This window comes from Micromys minutus (genome assembly GCF_963924665.1).
Source record: "Micromys minutus genome assembly, chromosome: 2".
In the NCBI taxonomy this organism is placed as follows: domain Eukaryota; kingdom Metazoa; phylum Chordata; class Mammalia; order Rodentia; family Muridae; genus Micromys; species Micromys minutus.
This window is the reverse complement of record NC_137971.1, coordinates 42098697-42121658: the sequence shown is the minus strand read 5'-3', so window position 1 is coordinate 42121658 and position 22962 is coordinate 42098697. Positions and strand designations below refer to the sequence as shown.

At 40.7% G+C, this 22962-nt stretch overlaps 2 protein-coding genes across 2 annotated transcripts in view; one reads left to right on the top strand and one right to left on the bottom strand.

Annotated features, from left to right (window-relative positions):
* The window catches only part of PRUNE2 (prune homolog 2 with BCH domain), a gene marked incomplete at both ends in the record, with an annotated part of 232247 nt that overhangs the window by 169938 nt on the left and 39347 nt on the right, over positions 1 to 22962 (top strand). Inside the window, one exon of the mRNA XM_080911149.1 lies at positions 21216 to 21295. Coding sequence (XP_080767275.1) covers positions 21216 to 21295 — 80 coding nt within the window. The remainder of the gene's footprint in view (positions 1 to 21215; positions 21296 to 22962) is intronic.
* LOC308416235 (large ribosomal subunit protein uL6-like) lies at positions 505 to 1167 on the bottom strand. The gene has a single exon (XM_080911150.1). It carries the CDS (start codon positions 1144 to 1146, stop codon positions 568 to 570), a length of 579 nt encoding a protein of 192 aa, XP_080767276.1. The 5' UTR covers positions 1147 to 1167; the 3' UTR covers positions 505 to 567.

Genomic DNA, 22962 nt, shown 5'->3' with positions numbered 1-22962 from the left:
GTTTTTACTTCACTAGGTTTCCACCCCACCCGCAAATGTCCCCCAATTCCAGTCATCTCTCCACACACTCTCACCCTCCATTCCATCTCCACTCTCCCCAATCCCTCACACACTCAACTCCATCTGCCCTCAGTCCATCCCTAAGATCCATTTCATTTCTCTGTGCTCCTTTAAGCCCTCCTCTTTACCTCTTTGCATCTGTGGATTATAGCTTAATTATCATTTTCTTAGCAGCTAGTATCCGCTTGGAAGTGAATACATGGCATATTTGTCTAACCTAACTGTGTCCTGGTAAGAAGTGTGGATTTGGAGACACATAGGCACTGACCGTGTGAAGGTAACCATAGTAAGCCAAAGAGGGAGGACTTGGAAGAAACCACCCAGATGTCACCATACAACCCATATTCTGGGTCTGGGTTCTCTCACTCAGGATGATTTTTTCCAGTTTCATCCATTTGCCTCAAATTTCATGATGTCATTTTTTTTTTTTAAATATCTAAATTTTTTATTGTCCCCAAATTGTACTTGTGATCAGGGTCTTGTTTCTGGAGCTAGGAAACTGAGGTCTCATTCGTCAGCCTGCTGTATGGTTCCCTTCTCAGACACATAGATGCCATCCAAAAACTTTCTGATATCCTTGTTTTTAACTGTTGTGGCTTGCTGAATCAGAGCCGCTGAATTTGAAACAAGTTCAATATCATTTCCTTCAAGGATTAATTCATCCTTCTGGGCTTGAGAGACCGAACAAGCAACACCTGTCCTCATCCGAACCCTGCAGATGTATTTTTCACCCAAGAAATTTCGGATTTCAACCAAAAACCCATTCTCCTGAATAACGACGTTGATGGGGAAGTGAGCATACACAGACCTCATCTTGTAACGGAAGCCCAGTGTAACACCCTTGATCATGTTCTGAACATGACTGCAGATGGTTCTGACAGTGGCCAGCTCCTTTCTGTTACCCCACCATTTGTCAACACGGAGCCTCTTCTTTTTCTTCCCAAGAAGACTCAGCTCTACATTGATGTGATTGAAGTCCCTCCGCAGAGTTCCCCTGGGGCCCTTCACAATGACTGTGCGCCCCTTCAGAGTGATTTCGACATTATCTGGAATGTCGACCGTCTGATTGCTGAGAATGGTCTTCATTCTCGCAGTAGATGGGGGCAAAGAGAGAACGTCCTACCATTTTTTTTCTTTTAACAGCTGAGTAACAATTCATTCTCTAAATGCACCATATTTTCTTTACTCATTCTTTGGTTGAGGAACATCTAAATTATTTCCAGTTTCTAGCCATTATGAATAAAGCCACACTGAACATAGCAGAGCAAGTGTCCTTGTGGTAGGATGGAGTGTCGTTTGGGTATATGCCCAAGAGTGGCTTAGCTGGGTCTTGAGGTACCTTGATTCCTAATTTTCTGAGGAACTGCCACATTGATTTCCATAGTATATGTTTGCATTCCCACCAGTAATGTGGGCGTGTTTCCTTTGCTTCGGATCCTAGCCGGCATGACCTGTCAGTGGTGTTATTGATTTAGCCATTCTGACAGGTGTAAGATGAAATCTCAAAGTTGTTTTGATTTACATTTCCCTGGTGGCTAAGGAGGATGAACATTTCTTTGTTCCTTAGTGATTTGAAATTCCTCTACTGAGAATTCTCTGTTTAGATCTGTACCCCATTTTTGAATAGAATTATTTGGTTTATTGATGTCTAGTTTCCTGAGTCCTTGATATATTTTAAATATTAGTCTCTAGCAAATGTAGAACTGGCGAAAAATCTTTTACCATTCTGTAGACTGCCATTTTGTCCAATTGATGGTATCCTTTGCTATACAGAGGTTTTCAGTTTCATGAGGTTCTATTTATTAATTATCAATCAGTGTTCTGTTCAGAAAGCTTTGTGCAGGGTGATATGTATAGATTTATTTCCCTTTGTCTGCATGCAGACGTCCAGCTTGACCAGCACCATTTGTTGAAGATGCTGTCTTCTTTCCCTGTGTGTATATCTGGCTTCTACATTAAAAAAAAAAAATGGATAGGTAGATACATTTAGGTCTGTATCTGCAATTCCATCCTATAGACCAACATGTCTATTTTTATGCCAATATCATGCCGTTTTTATTACTTTAACTCTGTAGTACAACTTTTAATCAGGGCTGGTGATACATCCAGCATTTCTTTTATTGTCCAGGATTGTTTTAACAATTTTAGGTGTGTGTGTGTGTGTGTGTGTGTGTGTGTGTGTGATATGTGTGTTTCATATGAAGTTGAGTATTGTGAATATTGTCCTTTCAAGGTCTGTAAAGAATCATGTTTGAATTTTGATGATAATGACATTGAATCTGCAGATTGCTTTTTGAAGGATGGTCATTTTTACTATGTTAATCCTACCAGTCCATGAACATTGAAGATCTTCAATTTCTTTCTTTACAGACTTGAAGTTTTGGTCATACAACTCTTTTACTTGCTTTGTTCCAGTTACCCCAAGCTATTTTATATTATTTGAGAGTGAAAGGTAGTGTTTCTCTGATTTCGTTCTCGGTTCCTTTGTCATTTGTTTATTGGAGGGCTACTTAAAGGTGTTTTTGTTGTTGTTGTTGTTTTAGTTTTTTTATTTATTTTTTTATTTTTTAGTTAATCTTGTATCCAGCCACTATGCTGAAAGTGTTTATTAGCTGTAGTACTTTCCTGGTTGTACTGGCTGGTTTTGTGCCAACTTGATACAAGCTGCAGTTATCACAGAGAAAGGAGCCTCAGTTGAGGAAATGCCTCCATGAGATCCAGCTGTAAGGCATTTTCTCAACTAGTGATCAAGGGGGGAGGGCCCAGCCCATTTTGGGTGGTGCCATCCCTGGGCTGGTAGACCTGGGTTCTATAAGAAAGCAGGCTGAGCAAGCCAGTAAGTAACATTCCTCCATGGCCTCAGCATCAGCTCCTGCTTCCTGACCTGCTTGGGTTCCAGTCCCGACTTCCTCTGGTGATGAACAGCAATATGGAAGTGTAAACTGAATAAACCCTTTCCTCCCCAACTTGCTTCTTGGTCATGATGTTTGTGCAGGAATAGAAACCCTGACTAAGACACTGGTGAAATTTTTAGGGTTACTTATGTACACTATCATATATCATCTGCAAATAAAGATACTTTGACTTCTTCCTTTCTGTTTTGTTTCTTCTTCATCTCCTTCAGTTGTTTCACTGAACTAGCTAGAACTTCAACTATATATTGAATATATATGGAGAAAATGAATGTCTTATTATAGATTGTAGTAGAATTTCTTTGAGTTTCTGCCCATTTAATGTTATATTAGCTATAGGCTTTTTGTAAATTGCCTTTATTATGTTTAGTTATTTTTTAATCTGTGTTCATGAGGGAAATTGGTCTGTAATTCTCTTTCTTTGTGAGTTGTTATATATTTTGGGTATCAGGGTAACTGTGGACTCATAAAACAAATTTGGCAGTGTTTTTTCTGCTTCAAGTTTGTAATATAATTTTAAGAATATTGATGTTAGCTCATCTTTGAAAATCTGGTAGAATTCTGCACTAAGCCCATTTGGCACTGTTTTTTGTTTGTTTGTTTGTTTTGTTTTTTGTTTATTTGTTTGTTTTTGACTGGTTCCTGTTCTGTTAGAAGTTGTAGGTCTATTTAAATTGTTTATCTGATCTTGATATAACTTTTGTAAATGCTACCTATAAAGAAAATTATACATTTCTTTTAGGTTTTCCAGTTTGATTGAGAACAGGTTTTTAAGAATATCCTTACAATTTTCTGGATTTTCTCAGTATCTCCCCCATCCCCTCTTTTTAATAATGTGGATATCCTTCCTCCTTTTAGTTAGTTTGAATAAGGGATTGTTTATCTTGATTTTCTCAAAGAACCAACTTTTTATTTCGTTGATTCTTTGTATTGCTCTCCTTGTTCTATTTTACTGATTTCAGGCCCTAATTTGATTATTTCTGGCAATCTACTCCTTTTCAGTGTGCTTACTTCTTTTTGTTCCAAGGCTTCCAGGAGTGCTGTTAAGTTGCTCAGTTGTTAAGTATGAAATCTCTTTAAGTTTTTTATGTAGCCACTTAGTGCTACAAAATTTCCAAAGCACTGCTTTCATTATGACCCATCATAGTTTGGGTATGTTATGTATTCATTTTCATTGAATTCTAGAAAATCTTTCATTTCTTTCTTATTTTTGTCTTGATTCACTTTTAGTCTTAGATGCCAGACATGTTGCTTCATGATTTAATGCTTTCCCTGCTGGGTTCAGTCTTCCTTTGGTCCTGCATTTCCTCTTTGTGGCCCTATTCCTCAACTTTGGAATGAGGACTTTTTCTCTTAGTGCCACTGTATCTTGGAAGTATGTAAATTTCTTCCTGAGTTTATTAAGGTTCCAGTTAAGAGTTTGTCTTGGGTCTTAAGAGAGCTTTTAGTTTTGAGCAGTTTGGGGAACTGGTAAGACTGTGGGTACTCTTGATGTTAAACTGAATGCATTTTGCATTTTGAGATGTCATTTGAAAGCCGGGGGATGATGTTAGTAGCCCAAATCTAAAGTCCACCCCACGAATTCATGTTAGAATGTTTATTTCCCATCTACTACTAGTGTTTTGAAAACTTGCAGAGGCCTTAGGAGTTGTGGCTTAGCTGAGGAAGTAGGCCATTAAAGGCAGACCTAGGGTTTTAATAGCTGCTACTGTTTCAGTTCCTTCCTTCTCTTCCCTGCTCAGCTTCCTGTTCTGTAGTGATGTGAACAGACTCCACCACACACTCCCATTGCCATTGACCAAGCTGCTCTTTCATGCCTCCCCACCATACTAAACTGAAATAGTTTATTTCTGTCAGGCAGGGGGGTCCCTGTGATAGTTGGTAAGTACTATCTACAGGGCCCAGAGAGGCCTGAACATGCTACCTGCCTGAACATGCTACCTCAGTGATCCTCAAAGTTAGTCCAGAGAACAAAACAACAATGAAAAGAAAATGTAAGGAAAGCTTGCTTCATGGAAATGAAAGAAAGTGGAACAGCTTTATGCTCTATAGAAATATCTTGAGATCTGTTAACAGGGCCATGTACATTCTAAGATCCCTGCAGCAGAGGGACCCTACATCATCTCAGCCATTTCCAACTATTACTTTGCCTAGAGGTCTTTGGGTTTCATCTGAAGTACTGAGTACAGACTTGAGAAGCAATGGTTGGAATGTGTGCCACAGTCTCACTCTGGGGACACAGGGGACACTTTTATCCCAGTCTTCCCTGTTCATTTGTTCTATGTCTTCCAAACTGGAACAGCTGGGGAGCTGACAGCTGGGTAGGTTCAGAATCTTCCTGTGTCTTGCCACAAGCTGGCTATCTCTAGGCTTCTCCCAAGAGTCCTCTGCGGGGTCCAAGTAATGATTTGATTTTTTAACAAGTTGGTGACTGTGTGGTGCTGAACAGATAAAAGGATTTAAGGCTAGAAGAAAGCAGGAAATAATTGGCCTGTTGGTGGTGGGATGCTGGTGGATCACCAACGAGGCAGAAGTGGTTTATGGTCCTTCTGTTGTTGTCTTCCCTGCATGAGCTGATGTTACACTTGTCTAGACAGAATCTTAACTCTTCACATATGAAATGGGTACAGAAAGCAATACCCCACAGGCTCGGAGCATGGCTCAATAATAGAACGGTTGGCTGGACCCTGGAATCAGTCCCCGGAGTAGAGGGAAAAATGTAAAGACTTTTTTTTTTTTTTTTTTTTTTGAGCCAGGGAGGTGTTTAGGAGAGTCCAAGAGTTTGTTTATTTTGATTTGATTTGATTTTCCTGTTCCTTAAGGACAAGAATAACATAACTAAGCAAAGACGAACAAAGAAAATATAGAGCTGAGAACAAAAGCAGGAGTAGATATAGCCATTCTAACAAAATAGACAAAAGAGGAATAAGAGACCGGTGTGTATGTGTGTGTGTGTGGGGGGGTAGACTCCTGGGGCTGGGAAATTGTTAAATGATAGCGTACAGATGCTAAAAACTTGGATGCAAGATTGAGATGGAATTGGGTCAGTTTAAGACAGCCGACTACGAGGGATGGGCCAGCGAGGCTGCGCGTAGCAACTGCCGAGAGAAGCAGGTAGTGCTGCCTTAGTTATTTTCATTTCTCCTCCGCTTTCTGAGATTAGATCATCAGAAAATGCTTGGGAGGATGAACTAATGTGACAGACGCGTGGCCGGAGGGCAGTGTAGGGAGGGCTGACTGCAGCCTGAGCTGTCTGCCATGATGCTGACATTCCCCTCCCTGCGAGTCGTTCTTCCTACATTTTGTTACAGAGATATCAAAACCCAGAGATTCTGTCCCCGGATGACAGCTAATATTGCCACAGATAAACCACAGGAAACTATGGCTTCCCTAGCACTCCTCCCACTCTTTTTTTGCTTCTGTGATTTGAATTTGTCTCAGTAGTGATTTTTAGAAACTCTTGGTGTTGTTAGTTTATATTGCTTTGTTCTTTACATTTGTTTTGGGGATGGTTGTGCACTTAGCAGTCAGAGGACAGTTGGCAGGAGCACTCTCTCCTTTTGTCATGTGGGTCCTGGTGATTGAACGAATATCATCAGACTTGGTAACAAGCCCCTCTACTGGCTGAGTCGTCTTTCCTGCCCCTGCATGGTTTTGCTTTCAGACAGGCTCTCCCATGTATCCCAGGCTGTCCTTGAGCTCAAAATGCAGCTAGGATCATCTCGGACTTCTGATGCACTTCCCAAGCACTGGAAATACAGTTATCCACCACCATGTACCATTGATAGAAATTCTTAGAGAATTTTATTATTTTCAGATTCTTTTTTTATGTTCTAATGCTGCCATATGATTGCTTTAAAAAAAAAGTTTAAACAACAGTAAAATAAAGAAATTCATTCCTTCTTTATACTTACCCCATATAGACACAATTGATAGAATATTTTGTTCTACACACACACACCTAAAAATGGGTGTAATGAATTTTATGTAGATAGTGGCACTCAAAGCATGCCTTCTACCTTTGTTAACTCCGATTCTTAATTATACATATCTTAAATACTATTACATACCAATATACTTAGAATTTTACCATAGTGCATGTCATTTTAGAGTTTACTCTCCTATTGATGGTCATTTAGATTAGCTTTACTTTTTCTTAAAGAAAACAAAGTAATTATTTTATTTCCGAGTGTGTGTGTGCGTGTGTGTGTGTATCTTTCAGAGGAAATTTTCTTTAAGTATCAAAGCAGCCAGTGACCAAGGCGCAGGGCAAATTGTATTTTTTAAGTATTTTTTTTAACCTCAAGAGAGATGACAAGAGGTTCTCAACAACTGTGCCTGAAGTTTCCCTGAAGTTTCTGATATAACTCTAAGATACTAAACAACTGTCCCCCAATCTGTGTGCACAGAAGACTAGAGAGGAAGAGAGAGAAAGCTTTTGAAGAGTAGTGACTGGCTGGGAATGATGGGATGTAGCTCTCTGTCCCTCCAAAGCCAAGCGAGGGCCGTTCTCTCTGGATGCAGATGGGATCCCTCCACGAGCTGACAGGGCTGTACTTCCAGCTGACCGCCTGCTAAGACCAGAAGATCGTGGGTCTGGCTTCATCTTGCACAGACAGTTAGGAAAAGGTTGAATCATCTCCTGTTTGTGTTATTGTCAATTTCAGATGGTTCGAAGGAAAGGTTGTTTGTTTGTTTTTTTAATGCTAAACATCTTTTATATGTGCTCATTTATATACATGACCATTCTTAAATGGCGTGACAAAAGCTGTCCCATTGAACATTTTGATAAATATAGCTCAAAACAGCAACCCAATTTACACCCTTTATCAGGGCACAGACACTTTTAGGAGTGCTATTTGCACCAATATTAATGCTTCACACTTAAAAAAATACTTGCAACATCAAAAAAGCAAAATGCTTTTCTGTCTCTTTCATTTTGGGGCAGAGGTTGGCAAAACACAGCCCTGTCTCAGGCAGGGCTAGCCTACACCTATGCTCTACCTTGTGGGAGGGGGAAATTTTGGCAGACACTGATTAGGAGTAAGGCTCCCCTGACCCCTGGATCATGGTTTTCACACTCACAGCTACACCTTCAGAGATGCTTTGTGTTCAGTAGCAGAGCTGACGTGTGGCGTGCAAACTGAACACACTTAGAATCTGGCTTTCTAAAAAAAAAAAATCAAAACCAACAACAAAAATCAAAAAGAAAGAAAGAAAGAAAGAAGGAAGAAAGAAAGAAAGAAAGAAAGAAAGAAAGAAGAAAGAAAGAAAGAAAGAAAGAAAGAAAGAAAGAAAGAAAGAAAGAAAGAAAGAAAGAAAGAAAGAAGAAAAATCCTCTACTGTGCCCAGGTCTGGAGCAAGTCCCAACCAAACCCTTTGGGTCAGCGTTTAAAACCGTTGAGGCAGCAGTTGAGAATGTGTCTGTATATTTTACCGTCACTACGATTTCTGGTGCCAGATCATCCCACATCTTCGTGTCCTCACACCTTCGATTACAGGAAGAGGAAGCAAAGTTATGGTGGTGTGGTGTGAAAAAGAACCCCCAGAGCTTGCTTCCTCCAGCTGCAGGCAGGGCTCGGAGGAGCCGGTACATTATTCCTCAGTGCTACTGGGTGCTGAGGTACGGTACAGGGGCTGCAGGAACCTAGAGTTGAAGCCCTAGCAGAGTCTGTTCCTACTCAAACATCCATCAGAGCCTGTTGTCTTGGGCATCAACGATTCCACTTCTGGAGGAAAACTAGCGTTTACTTCTTTCCCTCCTAAAGTCTCCATACTTCCTTATCTAAACCATTTCCACTTGCTGGGAAGGATAGTAAGTGCCTCCCTGGATGAACTTACTCTAAGTCAACACTTCTTTGTCCAGCAAATATTCCCAAGTCACATTTTCAAGAAAAATCATGTTAAAGAAAATAATGATTGAGGGAGCCAGATGCAATGGTCCCAGCAGGAAGACTGGGAGACTCAGACCACTGTAAGCTACAAGACTTTATGAAAACAACATTTTTGTTGGTTCTAGGCACTGAACTCAGTGCTTTATCTATGCCAGCCACATGCTGTATGTTTTATATCCCTTTTATTCTTCCCATTTGAAAACATTTGTGTTAGTAGCCCCTAATCTCCACCCTGAGTGGGTCCTATGCTCTACATTGGAGTGTCTGTCCTCCAGGATCACTGGGTTCATGCAGTATAGGAGAAGGCAGGCAAGTTTCAAATCAGACACTAAAGGAATGTCCGAAGGCTGCATATGAGGTCAGCACAGGGTTCTATGGGACCTGGCTGCCTCTGAGTTGAGGGTCACATCTAGCACCTGAGCTGGACAATTGAGCTGGAGTGAACTAACAGAGTTCACAGGCTAACTAGGCAGAGGGGCTTGAGAAAGAAGCCAGGTCACAAAGGTCTCGTGAGATTTCTCTGCAGCCAGGACTCTGTTCTTTAAGCATCCGGAGTAAGAAAGGACTCCAGAGAGTAACATCACTCTGAAAGCAGCAAGCATGTTCAGTTGGCAACCGGGAGGAAATAAGCAGCAAAATCCAAAACAGGGACAAAGGTCAAGAGAATTCTTCAAGAATAAGCCTGGGCTGTGGCTTCTCGGTGGACTGGCTACTGCTTGAGTGCTTTCTGTTGCTGCGATAAATACCATGACCAAAGGCAACTTTCAGGCCACAGTCTATCGCTGAGGGAAGTCAAGACAGAAACTCTTAGCAGAACCCATGGAGAAACACGGCTTACTGGCTTGCTTTGATATACAGCCCAAGCCCACCTGCCTAGGGATTGACGCCTCCTGCAGTAGTCTGTATCCTTCCACAGATGTGACTTCAGGCCAGTCTGATCTAGTCAATACTTCAGTTGAGACAGCGGAAACTGAAGCTAACTAGGACAATCACTCTTCCCATTGCTGTGACCAAATACTTGACTAACCGGACTTTTTTTTTTTTTATTTAATTGTTTCTTTTTTTCTTAAACGACTTTATTTTACAAAACAAAGATAAATGTACAGATTTTAAACATTTTTTGCTTAAAATTATACATTTTTGTCAGTACTGTTTTTTCAGATATTAAAATAATTTTTACATAAAAATATGTGAATATATTTTTTAGTCAGTACTTGATTTTTTCAAGGGCTTGACAGTATGCATTGAAAACCTAATAGTTACAATGAGTGTAAAGTACATGCAAAACAAAGCGCAACATGGAAATAGTCAAAGTCTTCTTGTTTTGTAATTTTTTTTTTTTGTTTTCTTTATTTCTTGGACTTTATACAGTCTGTGAGTTGTTTCTGGGGGAGTGCAAACCTCTGGGGTTAGCATTTCAATATCAGTGACTGCATATTATGTCTGCTCTTTTGTGACTGGGTTATCTCACTCAGGATGATATTCTTTAGATGCAGCCATTTTCTTAAGAATTTGGTTAAGTCATTGTTTCTGGTGGCTGAGTAGTATTCCATTGTGTAAATGTACCACAATTTTTGTATCCATTCATCTTCTGAAGGACATCTGGGTTCTTTCCAGCTTCTGGCTATTATAAATAGAGCCACTATGAACATTGTGGTGCATATATCTTTGTTGTGTATTAAAGTGTCTCTGGGGTATATGCCCAGAAGTGGAATAGCTGGGTCTTTAGGTAGTACTATATCCAATTTTCTGAGGTAACGCCAGACTGATTTCCAGAGTGGTTGTATTAGTTTGCAACCCCACCAACAGTGGAGAAGTGTTCCTCTTTCTCCACAGCCTCGCCAGCATCTGCTGTCATCTGAGTTTTGGATCTTGGCCAATCTGACTGGTGTGAGGTGTAATCTCAGGGTTGTTTTGATTTGCATTTCCCTGATGGCTAAGGATGTGGAGCACTTCCTCAGATGTTTCGAGGCCATTCGGTGTTCCTCAACTGAGAACGTTTTGTTTAGCTCTGTACCCCATTTTTTAATAGGGTTATTTGATTCTCTGGTGTCTAGCTTTTTGAGTTCCTTGTATACCTTGGATATTAGGCCTCTATCTGATGTGGTGTTGGTAAAGATCTTTTCCCATTCTGTTGGTTGCTGTTTTGTTTTCTTGACGATGTCCTTAGCCTTACAGAAACTTTGCAATCTCATTAAGTCCCATTTGTTAATCTTTGACCTTAGAGCTTGAGCCATTGGTGTTTTGTTCAGGAAATTTTCTCCTGTGCCTATGTGTTCTAAGGTTTTCCCTACTTTCTCATCTAATAGTTTCAGTGTATCTGGTTTAATGTGGAGATCTTTGATCCACTTACACTTGAGCTTTGTACAAGGAGATAAGAAAGGGTCTATTTTAATTCTTTTGCATGCTGAGTGCCAGTTGGACCAGCACCATTTGTTGAATAGGCTGTCCTTTTTCCATTGAATGTTTACTTCTCCTTTGTCAAAAATCAGGTGACCATATACATGAGGGCTCATTTCTGGATCTTCTATTCTATTCCATTGATCCACATGCCTATTTCTGTACCAGTACCATGCAGTTTTCAGCACAATTGCCTTGTAATATAGCTTGAGGTCAGGGATAGTGATTCCCGAAGATGTTTTTTTGTTGTTGAGGATGGATTTTGATATTCTAGGTCTTTTGTTATTCCATATGAAATTGCACATTGATCTTTCCAATTCCTTGAAGAACTGGGTTGGAATTTTGATGGGGATTGCATTAAATCTGTAGATTGCTTTTGGTAGGATAGCCATTTTTAAGATGTTGATCTTTCCAATCCATGAGCATGGGAGATCTGTTCATTTTCTGAGATCCTCCTCAATTTCTTTCTTTAGAGGTTTGAAGTTCAGGTCGTACAGGTCCTTCACTTGCTTAGTTAGAGTCACACCAAGGTATTTCATAGTTTTTGTGACGATTGTGAAGGGTACCTTTTCCCTAATTTCTTTCTATACATGTTTGTCCTTTGAGTATAGGAAGGCTACTGATTTGTTCGAGTTAATTTTGTTTCCAGCCACTTTGCTGAACTTGTTTATCAGCTGTAGAAGTTCTCTGGTGGAATTTTTGGGGTCACTCAAGTACACTATCATGTCATCGGCAAAGAGTGATGTTTTTATCTCTTCCTTTCCGATTTGTATCCCCTTGATCTCCTTTTGCTGTCTAATTGCTCCAGCCAGGACTTCCAGTACTATGTTGAATAGGTAGGGGGAGAGTGGGCAGCCTTGTCGAGTCCCTGATTTTAGTGGGATTGCTTCAAGTTTCTCGCCATTAAGTTTGATGTTGGCTGTTGGTTTGCTGTATATTGCTTTTATTATGTTTAGGTATGGACCTTGGATTCCTGTTCTTTCCAGGACTTTTAACATGAAGGGGTGTTGGATTTTGTCAAATGCTTTCTCAGCATCTAGTAAGATGACCATGTGATTTTGATCTTTGAGTTTGTTTATATGGTGGATTACGTTGATGGATTTCCTTATGTTAAACCATCCCTGCATCCCAGGGATGAAGCCTACTTGGTCATGATGAATGATCGTTTTGATGTGTTCTTGGATTCGGTTTGCAAGTAGAGTAGAGTATAGTTTGGCTCGTGTTTTAAGATAAATTCCATCCTGGTTAGGAAGGAACAGCATCAGGAGTATGAAGAGACTGATAACACCGAGTCTATAGTCAGAAAGGCAAAGAGAAAAACAAAGGTGCTTCGCTCATTTTCCCCAGTGGGCTGGGTATTTCCTTCTCAGCTAAACCTTACAGGAAATGCCATCACAGACACACTCTGAGCTTAGCTCTTTAGCAGTTTCTGGATCCACCAGTAAAAGTGGAGAGAGGCTAGGTGAGTTTGAAAGATTGTATGGCTGACTGGATTGGGAAGACCAGATCTAGGAAAGAGTGTCAGGTCCAGGCGTGGATGCCCAAGCAATGTGTGGCGATGTTCACAGGAAAAGAATTCTATTGGGTAGCTAGTGCTGTGCAGTAAATTAGGCTTAGTGTTAGAAGTTCAAGTCAGCAAATGTGTATTACCTACAAGGTTTGGAGTGGTAAGAATTCAAGAGCGGAATAAAGAGGTGGTTCTGACTCTGGGCTTTATATCAAGATGCCTCCAGGACATCTGAGGAACTTCTCCTGGGCTTGTTCCCATGACTTTGGACAAATGCTCTGCTCTGAATTTTTACACGTTTCACTTTGATGCAAGGGATCAGGAGGTAGGGCTCTGTTATCAAGCCACAGTCCAGCTCCTCTTTACTGGGTTTTCATCGGAAGCCAAGTTCCTTGCCACCTGGACCTCTACACACTGCTGCTTGTGTGTCCTATGCATGGCAGCATGTTCCTAGACCTTGGCCCTGACTCAGTGATTCAACTGAGAACAATGGGGAACTGTGTTTTCAGGTACCTACCTCGCCTTAGGATTTATATGTTATCCCCTCATTTTATTGTATTCTTTGGATACAAGTCACTAAATTCAGGTCACACTGAAAGGAGAGGAGTTGGGCTCTGCCTTTTAAAGGGAAGATCTGAGAGTCTGTGGGCCTTTAAAAACACCTATTGCAGGTGAAGTGTGATGTGGCTGATTTGTACAGATGGCAGATTCGGTTTCGTACGTGTTGAGTTTGAGATGCCTATGAGAAATTTTGCTTGTGAACTGTAAAAGAACTTTATAAATCTTCCCTCCTAGTGTGGCCTGACATCTAATTCAGTCTCCGTTTAGAAGGTTGGGACACTGAACCAGGATCTCATTACAGTCCTGAGGCTCACTACATAGTCTCTATTGCTTGCTGTGCTCCTTTCTCTGTTCCTCATCCTGTCTTCATTACCCTTGGGACTACAGGTCTCTAAGACTCTATCTCCTGCCTGGCTGCAGAGCTGACATGTGGAAGGATCTCTGGCCCCTGGGTAGGGGATGGCTGCCAAAAGCTGATTTTATGGGCCTGAGCTCAGCCCTGTGCTCTTTCCTTGTTATGGGCTGGGGGAAGCTGAGTGCGAAACCTGCAGTCTGACTGTCCTGCTCCTGCTCTGAGCAGTGTGGTAAGAGCTCTGGGGTTGACAGAGTGACAAGGACTGCTGTTAAATCTCCCAGCCACCTTATCAGACAAGAATCATGAAATGGCAGTCCTCCAACCACTGAACTAATTTATGTAGGTAAACAAAGAACAGGGAACACCCCAGGGAAACCTTTATTTGCCTCTTTCCCCCTTTTATCTCACTGCTGGCAAAAGCAATTTTATCGTACATGTGTGTCTTTGTTGACTAGGAGGAAATGGGGAGAATTATAGAAATTATGACCTAGAGAAAGCTTCTATTTATGTAACGTTTTCCCAAAAATGTATCAGTGCAATCAAAGAGTCCTTTTCTAAAGAACAATCCCAACCCCAACTTGACCCATTACATTGTTTCTTGTGAAGCTGTGTTTTTTAGTTGCCAATTTTTAAACAATAGTTATTCTGATAAAGGGACACCGTCTGCTACTGCTCGAACATTCCTGTCAGAAAATATTACATCTAGCAGAGCTGGCTGTGTGTGCCAAGTGTTGCTGGTCCATTGCTCCTTTTTTATTTAAAAGAACCTGCGCTCACACAATTGTTTGCACGTGCACACACACACACACACACACACACACACACACACACACACACACACACCCATACATACACAGCACTGTAACATGTAGGAAGGACTTGATTCTGTAATTATGCTGAGTATAAGAGCGTGCCTTTAGCTGTGATAGGTATTTCAGTGCTGTGTTGCTCTGTGTGATAAAAAGTCTGCTACAACACTGCAGTTGGCCCTCCTTTACTTAGAAGCATTAACACCAGGAGTACATAATCTATTAATCTATGCAGGATTCATTCTTAAACTAGAGAATTCCAAATATGTCTCTGGCCCTGAACTTGGTGACAGTCAGATCATCAGAGGGGACACAGAGTTAGTGTCAAGAGCATTGAAGCACAAAGCAGCAGGGGTTCACTTCTTGGGACTTTTACACTTCGTTAATTCAGCACATCATACTTTCTAATGTTTAAACTCAAGGTCACCTTCCTTGTCACCCTTTTGAAACTGTTGTGATAAGTTGTGATGAGTGGACTTTATTTTGTGATTCCTTACAAGTGCTTTTCAGTCTCTAAGCTGTACTTATGGGGTTGATTTTTATAACACTTTTGGCCTGAAGTTAAAGAATAGCACATATGATACTGACCTTGAGTGTATTTGGATTGGCATCCTATGTGCTGGGTCTGAAAACGTGTGTCTTTATTGAATGCAAACTTGCTATCGTTATATTCTCCAGATGTCTTGTGTTTCTGTGTATTTTTTTAAATTAATACATTCCTAAGATACATATTCATGTTTTTCCTCTATGAAATCTACTATACATCTCAGATATATTGCATTTATGGTTTACATATTGTGAAGCTCCATTGTTAACGTGTTCATTAATTCTAGATTATTGCATTCTCTGAAAAATAATCTCCATTAATACGAAATAATAGCCTTTTTACCTTAACAATGTGTTTTCTGCTTAACAAGCATTGAGTTGATATTAATACAGTGCCTATTGTGACTGGCTCTTAGACACTGTTTTTTTCATCTTGAGACAAATTCTCGACTGTGTAGCATTCACTGGTCTGAAACTTGATTTGTATACCAGTCTGACCTCTAACTCATAAAGTTCCACCTGCCTGTCTCTGTCTCTGCCTCTTGAGTGCTGGGATTAAAGGTGTGTGCCATCTTATCCAGCTAGATACTTCTCTTTAAGCAGCATGGTTACTAAGGGTTTAAGTAACATTATTTGCTAAACCCAATCTTAGTGGTGCAACACAGTGGTTGGAAATCATTCTTTGATGATTACAGCCTCTTTCATACTCTTTGAAAGTACTAACATCACTGCTCTCTTCCCCATTTACTTTTCTCTTGGCAGTAGCTCACAATTTCCCTATTAGCATGGCTCTCTCTCTCTCTCTCTCTCTCTCTCTCTCTCTCTCTCTCTCTCTCTCTCTCTCTGTGTGTGTGTGTGTGTGTGTGTGTGTGTGTGTGTGTGCGCGCGCGCGCGCGTGCCTGTGCATGTGGTGTGTCATTATATTTTTCCCAAGAGGACTTCCAGTAATTTCAAGTGAGTTTATACTTACTTCTGGAACCCCAAGCCATGTGTCTTTGTTGATCCTAGCTAAACTTTAAATTTTAATTTCGTGGTTTGGGTTTCAGTTGTCATTTGGGTCATAGAAATGAGAAAATGCTTAGCACATGGCTAGTATCTTCAGTTCTTTGAGATCACTGTCTTCTACCAAAGACACTTACCTGTCTGACTGTTCTTTCCAAGGCCAGAGAATGGAGACTTCCTCATCTATTTGAATTAGAGGGAGTTCTTCCAGAGCCTTCTATAGCATGTCAGGTTTATGACTTTCTTCCAGCACTGTGTCTATCTAGTCTAGAAATCTTACCCACTCCTTAAGTTTTTAGTAAGATTATTTATGACACCTGAGCATTTTTCTTGGTATAGTTTAAGCCTAAAAATATATGAATTATTGTCTAGATATTCAATTTCATATGATAGAACTTGTGTTTATGGTAGAGTATACCTACCACAGGAACAGTGCACTGTATTTTTTGAACACTTGCGCCATTGGTAATATTAATTTGTCAATTAAGCATTGTAAGAAGTTAAAAATAATAACTAATAAAAATAAAGAAATTATGCCAATGATATAACAGTTTTATAAATTATTAATTTTTTATTTCTGGAATTTTCCACTTAATAGTTTTAGACTAGAATTGTGTGTGGCAACAGAAGCCACAGCAACCTTAACTATAGGGTAGTTGAAGGAAGCTCTTAGCCAGATCATTACACTTTGCTAGACACAGCTAAGACTTTATCATCTCTTCTTAGCAAAGACAGGAAGACACAAATTGAGAAACCAAAGAATCTTTTAAGTTGAAATTAAAAGCAATATTTTATTTAATTCATATGACTACTTTATTCTAGGAAATTAAAAATTCTAAGTACACGTTTGATATAAACATTCACTTCAAAATAATAATTTTAGTTAGAGCAAGCATCCATTTAAAAATATTAAGTTAATTGAGTGAATTGAATAAATGTGAACTTATATATGATGACAGTAAAAAACATAAAAGTGATACATTGATACTTAAATGTATGAAATACTAGAAAGCCTTTGATATTCTTCCAAAATTCTGCCCTTGCTTTACAGATGTATGTTTATACTTTCACAGCCCTGCCAAGAAGATATGTGTTGTAAACAGGAGGCTGTGTTGGGATCATGGAAGTGGGGTATCCAAATCACAGTGTGAGCCAGATATTCCCTTTGAAGGAACAAAGTTTGCTGTGTAGTCTGAATGGTCAGGTGAGGGCACAGTCTCAAAGCAAAACAGAACAGAAACCATTGCTTGTGCACGTACCCTACTGGCTTTAGCTCGTCATAGGAACCAGAATCTAGCTGGGCAGCACCCTCACAACCATCCAGGCAGGAGGAAAGCGACAGTGCACGCACCTGTTCCAAGTCTTTCCATTAGCTACAGTAAGTTATGGGGTCACTTAACACCCAGTGTCAGGAAAATTCACTCAGAAGACTAGAAGTCAGGGCCACATGGCAGCATTATTCCATCCAGTGAAGAAACCACAGAACGGTCTTGAGGCATCCTCTAGGTGGAGACATGGAGCCAGATCTTCTGCCAAGTAACACGCCTTTTCTACTGTCTGTGCTCCCAAGAGTGTTCCTGGATCTCTCCTAGGCTTGCGTAGGCTCTTACGGTTTAGATTTCCTTTATAGCTTCTGAATACCCTCGAGCTTGTCTAAGTTTTGCCTCCACGCACCTCCTCAGTGTGTCGTTCAGCTTTTCCTTCCCCCAGTGCCTGCCTGCATGGCATTCCAGCACATTCTTTACAGGGTCTCCACTTCATGCTGAAGGGCTGAGGCTCAGTTCCGTAACACCAGTGAGCTGGTAGACATGCTCATCTCTGCAGGTTTGTGCAGCTTTGAAATTACCTTTTACCTGGGTTCATACCCAATTCATAAAAATCTTAGCTATGCTTTGTTTAAACATGTACAACCCATATTCAGTTAACGCACTGCTTCTGATGTTATTTCTTAAACGTAGGGATACTTGAAACTCAGACAATGCGTCATCCTTGGCAGGAGGTTTGCTGTGTATTGTGCTTTATCCTTTATGTGAGGACTTGTTTGTGCTGGGTTTATTCTCCATAGCCTGGGATGTTGAATATTTATTATCTCTCTTTAAAACCCTTAAAACTGGAAGCCCATTTTCTCGGTCAATCAGCCCGTCAATGGTTAAGGGAACCACAACTCAGAACCCGGACCTCATATCCAGAACTTCTACAGTTACTTCATCAAATTGCTGGTGACTCACAGAACTCATATACCCCACAGAATTTAAGTTGATACTCTGTCCCATTTAAGTCCCTCCCATAACTCTTTTGAGTCAGGGACCTGCATTTTCATGTGCACTGTCAAGTGGGTATTCTGACATCTACTGGGAGCTCAGTGTGATGGTCAGGAGGAATCAGGAGGTTTTTTATTCATTGATTTTTAAGATTGACTCTTGGACAGAAGGCTGGAGAAATTATGTGTATGCGTTCAGGGTCTTCTGTGTAACATTTATTGGGTATTTTCTCACCTGGGTACTGCAGATATAACAGCGAATAAGAGATTTTATTGCTATTCCCGTGAAGCTTCACATAAAGAAAACACTTAGAATGGAGAGCAAACTTCACTACATAGATAATAGGTTTGGTAGTTTCTGTCACCATGAATATTGAAGAATTGGCACATTCTCTTCTTATTGGTGAGGAAACAGAACGAAAAGATGAAATAATATGCTTTGTAGCATACAGGAAGTGATTGAATTTAGTTGCTTTGTTTTTACGTTTTTAGTTCTTGAGAAAGAGTCTCATATACCCACCCTGGTTCCAGACCCCTTATGTAGCTAAAGCTGGCACTGGTCCTCTTGTCTCTACCACCCAAGTGCTGAGATAGCAGTCATGTGCCACCACACACAACTTGATCTCAGTTTTGACTGTAACTGCTCTTAGCAGCCTTTTTCTACAGGTATCAAGACTTAACGTTAAGGAGAATCATACAGGTGACCTGAGACAACAGTGTGTGTGTGTGTGTGTGTGTGTGTGTGTGTGTGTGTGTGTGTGTGTGTGTTTGTGTGGATGAGTATGTGTTATATGACAAACTATACTATCGTGAGAAATCAGGAATCTATGCCTCTGAATCCTAGGAGTTTCAAAACCAGGGCCTTGAAGCCATGCAGAGGGCTTGCTGGTTAAGGAGGTGAACTGGAGTTTGCATTTCAGAACCCACATGAAAAGCTGGGCTATCACTCACACCCCTGAGGTAAAGACAGAAGGATTGATAGCTGCCAAACTCATTGAAAAGCATGAGCTCCAGGTTCAATGAGAAGCTCCGTCTCAGAGGGAAGAGACCAATAGATGACACTGAGTGCCCTGCCCTGGCCTGCACGAGGGCACGTGTGACTAGAGATTGAATGCAGGGCCTCGCACTTACCAGACAGCCACTGTACTACCAAAAACCATCTCCAGCTTTGCTCACTGTCCCTCAGCTCTGGTGCTGGATCCGTTTTAGGGAACATGTAGAGTCAAAGCCACAGATGTTGTAAAGAGACACACCCTGTTAGTCAGCTTCCCGTTGCTGACAAGACAGTTGAGTGATAGGCTTAAAAAGAGGAAGGAATTATATTGACTCGTGGTTCTATCAGTTTCAGTGTGTTATTGCGTGGCCATGCTGCGTCTGAGCCTGTGGTGAGGCAGAAGAGCACAGCAGCAGTGAAATACAGAACGCAGCTACGGCAGGCGGGAAAGAGACTTGAGGCGGTGGCCCGATAGTCTCTTCGGTGTCACTCCTAATGACATACCTTCCTTGTACTAGGCTTGTCCTCCTAAAGATTCTACACTTTCTAGTAGTGCTGCAGCCTGGAAGCCAAACCTTTAGCGTTTGGGCCTTTGGATATGTTTAAAACTTCCTAGTGCTGTGTGTTAGAAGGATCTGTGCAGACACTGGGGAAGACATAGTGGAGCACTGTGCATATGTTCAACTCCATCCTTCTGACTCCACAGGAAGAGGTTAAGGGTTCTGGTCCACTATATTCTCAGAACATAGCAGACCATCAATGCATATTTGTCCAATAAACAGAGCCAGGCTCCTTATTTCCAGAGGCTGAGAATCCTTTTTGTCACCCCAGTGCTTTGTCAAATACCAGTGAACTTAGCCTGACTCCTTCAGAAGTCATTTTTACACCCAGACTGGCCTGGAGAAAAGGCTCATTAATAAGGGATAAGTAAAGATATAAATTTAGAGGTAAAATAAGGTGACATATACCAACTTGGAATCATGAATATATCTGGAAATTTACCATAAAGAACTAAAATGTCATGGAAGCCAACAAGAAAGCTATAAGACTATAATAGGTGAGCATTTACTGAACAAAGCCCAAAGAATAACAATAAAGGAAGAAAATCCAGGGTCTACAACACCAGATACCTAGAAGAACATACACATTTGTCAAGTTCCCCGTTTTCCCAGTTTCCTTGGCCTTTGTTTTGAGGAGGAAGGTAGGTAACACGGGAACTGAGCTCAGTTCTGAGCAGGGAATCATCTTCACTAACAGATAGTGACAGAGAACCTTTAACTATTCAACAGCAGGGAGGGAAAGCATGTCAGTCCCTGACTTCTCAGGGATGTGAGGCCTTTCAACAACTGACCAAGGTAGGTCATATATTCCTAATATATAAACTTAAAAAGTGGGGCCTGTGGAGTATTATGCCCATGGCCCATGAGACTGAGGTATTAGGCCATGTTTATAGGAGGAGAATGGGGTCAGTAGTCAGATCTGTCTATTCTGCACAATGGTTGCATTTCATGTTAAAAAATATGTTTAATGTCCCATGCAATGAATTAGTTCTTTATACTCTCCTTTTCTGAAGTCTTACTGGATTTGTGTTTGCTTGTGAGAGCTCAGAGAAGTGGCTGTTGTACACAGCCAAACTGCTGTTCAGGGTGTCAGTGAAACTGACATTTGTGGTTTTCATTCACAGTGACTGTATTGGAGGCCACTTAACAATGGACTCTGCTCACATACTTGCCTTATTCAAGTCAGTTGAAATGTTTGTCCTCTATTCTCTGTTTATTCATTTTAAAAACAATAAAACAAATATACGTTGGAGTGTGCATGTGTGTGTGAGTGTGTGTATTCATGTGTGTTTATGTATGCATGTGTGTGTATGTGTGGGTGCCTGTTTAATGTTCTTCCTCTTGCTTTTTCTCAGACCCCCATCAGAGGATGAAGGAATGGATATCCCCTTCGAGGAGGAAGAGCTGAGTCCCAATGCCACAGATATGAGGCCCGGTAAGAGAAACATCTGCTCATATATTCACAGCCTTCTTCGTGGTGGAGACATTGTTATTCAGTGAGAGGGCCACTTTCCATGCATTCAGCTTGTCATGTCAGCAACAAAAGTGAGGAGAATGAAAAATGTGTGAGAGAAAGGTGTCAGGCCCAGGTTGGTTAATTCCAGAGTTGACTTAAGCGTCTATGTACACAGTTATAAACCATAGCAAGTGATCTCCTGGGCCTTTCCTTATCTGCCTTAGTTCCTATAATTGGCTATTAAATATTACAATACGAAATTCAAACTATGTCTAGATTCAGTAACTGATACATAATTATATGGGTGATTAAGATGAAAAATAGTTTAACAAGAATGCTGTGTCCTAACTGTAAAAAGCCAAACTAGAGCTGAAAGTGCATCTCAGAGGTATACTATTTATCTGGCATACACAGGGCCCAGTTTGAAACTCAGTATCACATACACACACACACACACACACACACACACACAAACACCAAAAAATCACCTTACTTTATAAGGGCCTAAACTCAAGGAAAAAAGGAATTATAAACAAAAAGGAGTTATAAACTCTCAGTTATAACCTACATGGCTCTTACTTTATAGTAAAGTTTCTCCCTTGTACTGCACCAAGGCCAAAATTCTGAGCATAGCTTAGCCTAAGGAAATAAGAAAGAACATAATGTGGTTTGTTTACTGTTGTAGTATTTAAAGTAGTCTTTAAAATCAGAGTCATGTGACCTTTTTAAAGGGGATTGGAACTGAGTTTGAAGTTCAGCACCTTTCAATACTTAAGAGACAAAGGCTTTTTAAGTAATGTCCTACAGCCAATAACAACCAATGTATGTCTCTATAACTCTTCAAAAGTCACAGTTAACTTCAAATAATAAGAATCATTAAGGCTATAGTTAGTAGCAGCCAACTACATATAGTTATTTAAATAAATTTAAAAATAGAAATTTAAAATTTTATTCTTCAATAACACTAGAGGAATTCTAGCCCTACGTAGAGTAATCAGCACAAAACTTCTTTGGAGTGCAACTGCTCTGAGAATCTCTGTCACATACAGAGGGCTTTTCAAACATTTCAAGGGGAACAAGAAGGAACACCTTCTCAAGTGGTATATTAAGACATTCCATTGTGTGCAGTGCGAGAGACTGAAACACAGCACTGTGATTCTATAACAAAGGAACAGCAACATCCTTTAGGACAAGAACAGAGTTGTGGGGCATACCAGATGCCTTCTAAATGCTTTGTGCCAGGGAAGCCCATCACTCTGGCTTTGGGTGAAACTAGGAAACATTCTCCTACCATACTGTCACACAGAACAAACACTCCTGTCACCAAATTTGTCAGAGATTTTATACAGATGCCAGATGAATATCCTATGGTTTGTTTCCGTGCTGACACATCTCCCTAGATGGTCCCACTTCCCACAGGTTAAAGGCTCAAGACTCCCACAAGACAGTTCCTACTTAGCCACCAACTGCAGTCTCAGGCTAGACCTGTGTGCTCTGACCAACTGGTTACAGACTGGAGTGTCCACAGACCCCTCCATCCCCAGGCCTAATTCACTGGAACAGCTTATGAAATGCATGGAAACACATCACTGTTTCCTACTGATTTAATACAGAGAGTGAATTAGGCCACAGATATCTGTGCAGAT

Excerpts from the sequence above, each read along its gene's own strand:
- LOC308416235 (XM_080911150.1), bottom strand. The coding sequence starts at position 1,146 with ATGAAGACCATTCTCAGCAATCAGACGGTCGACATTCCAGATAATGTC.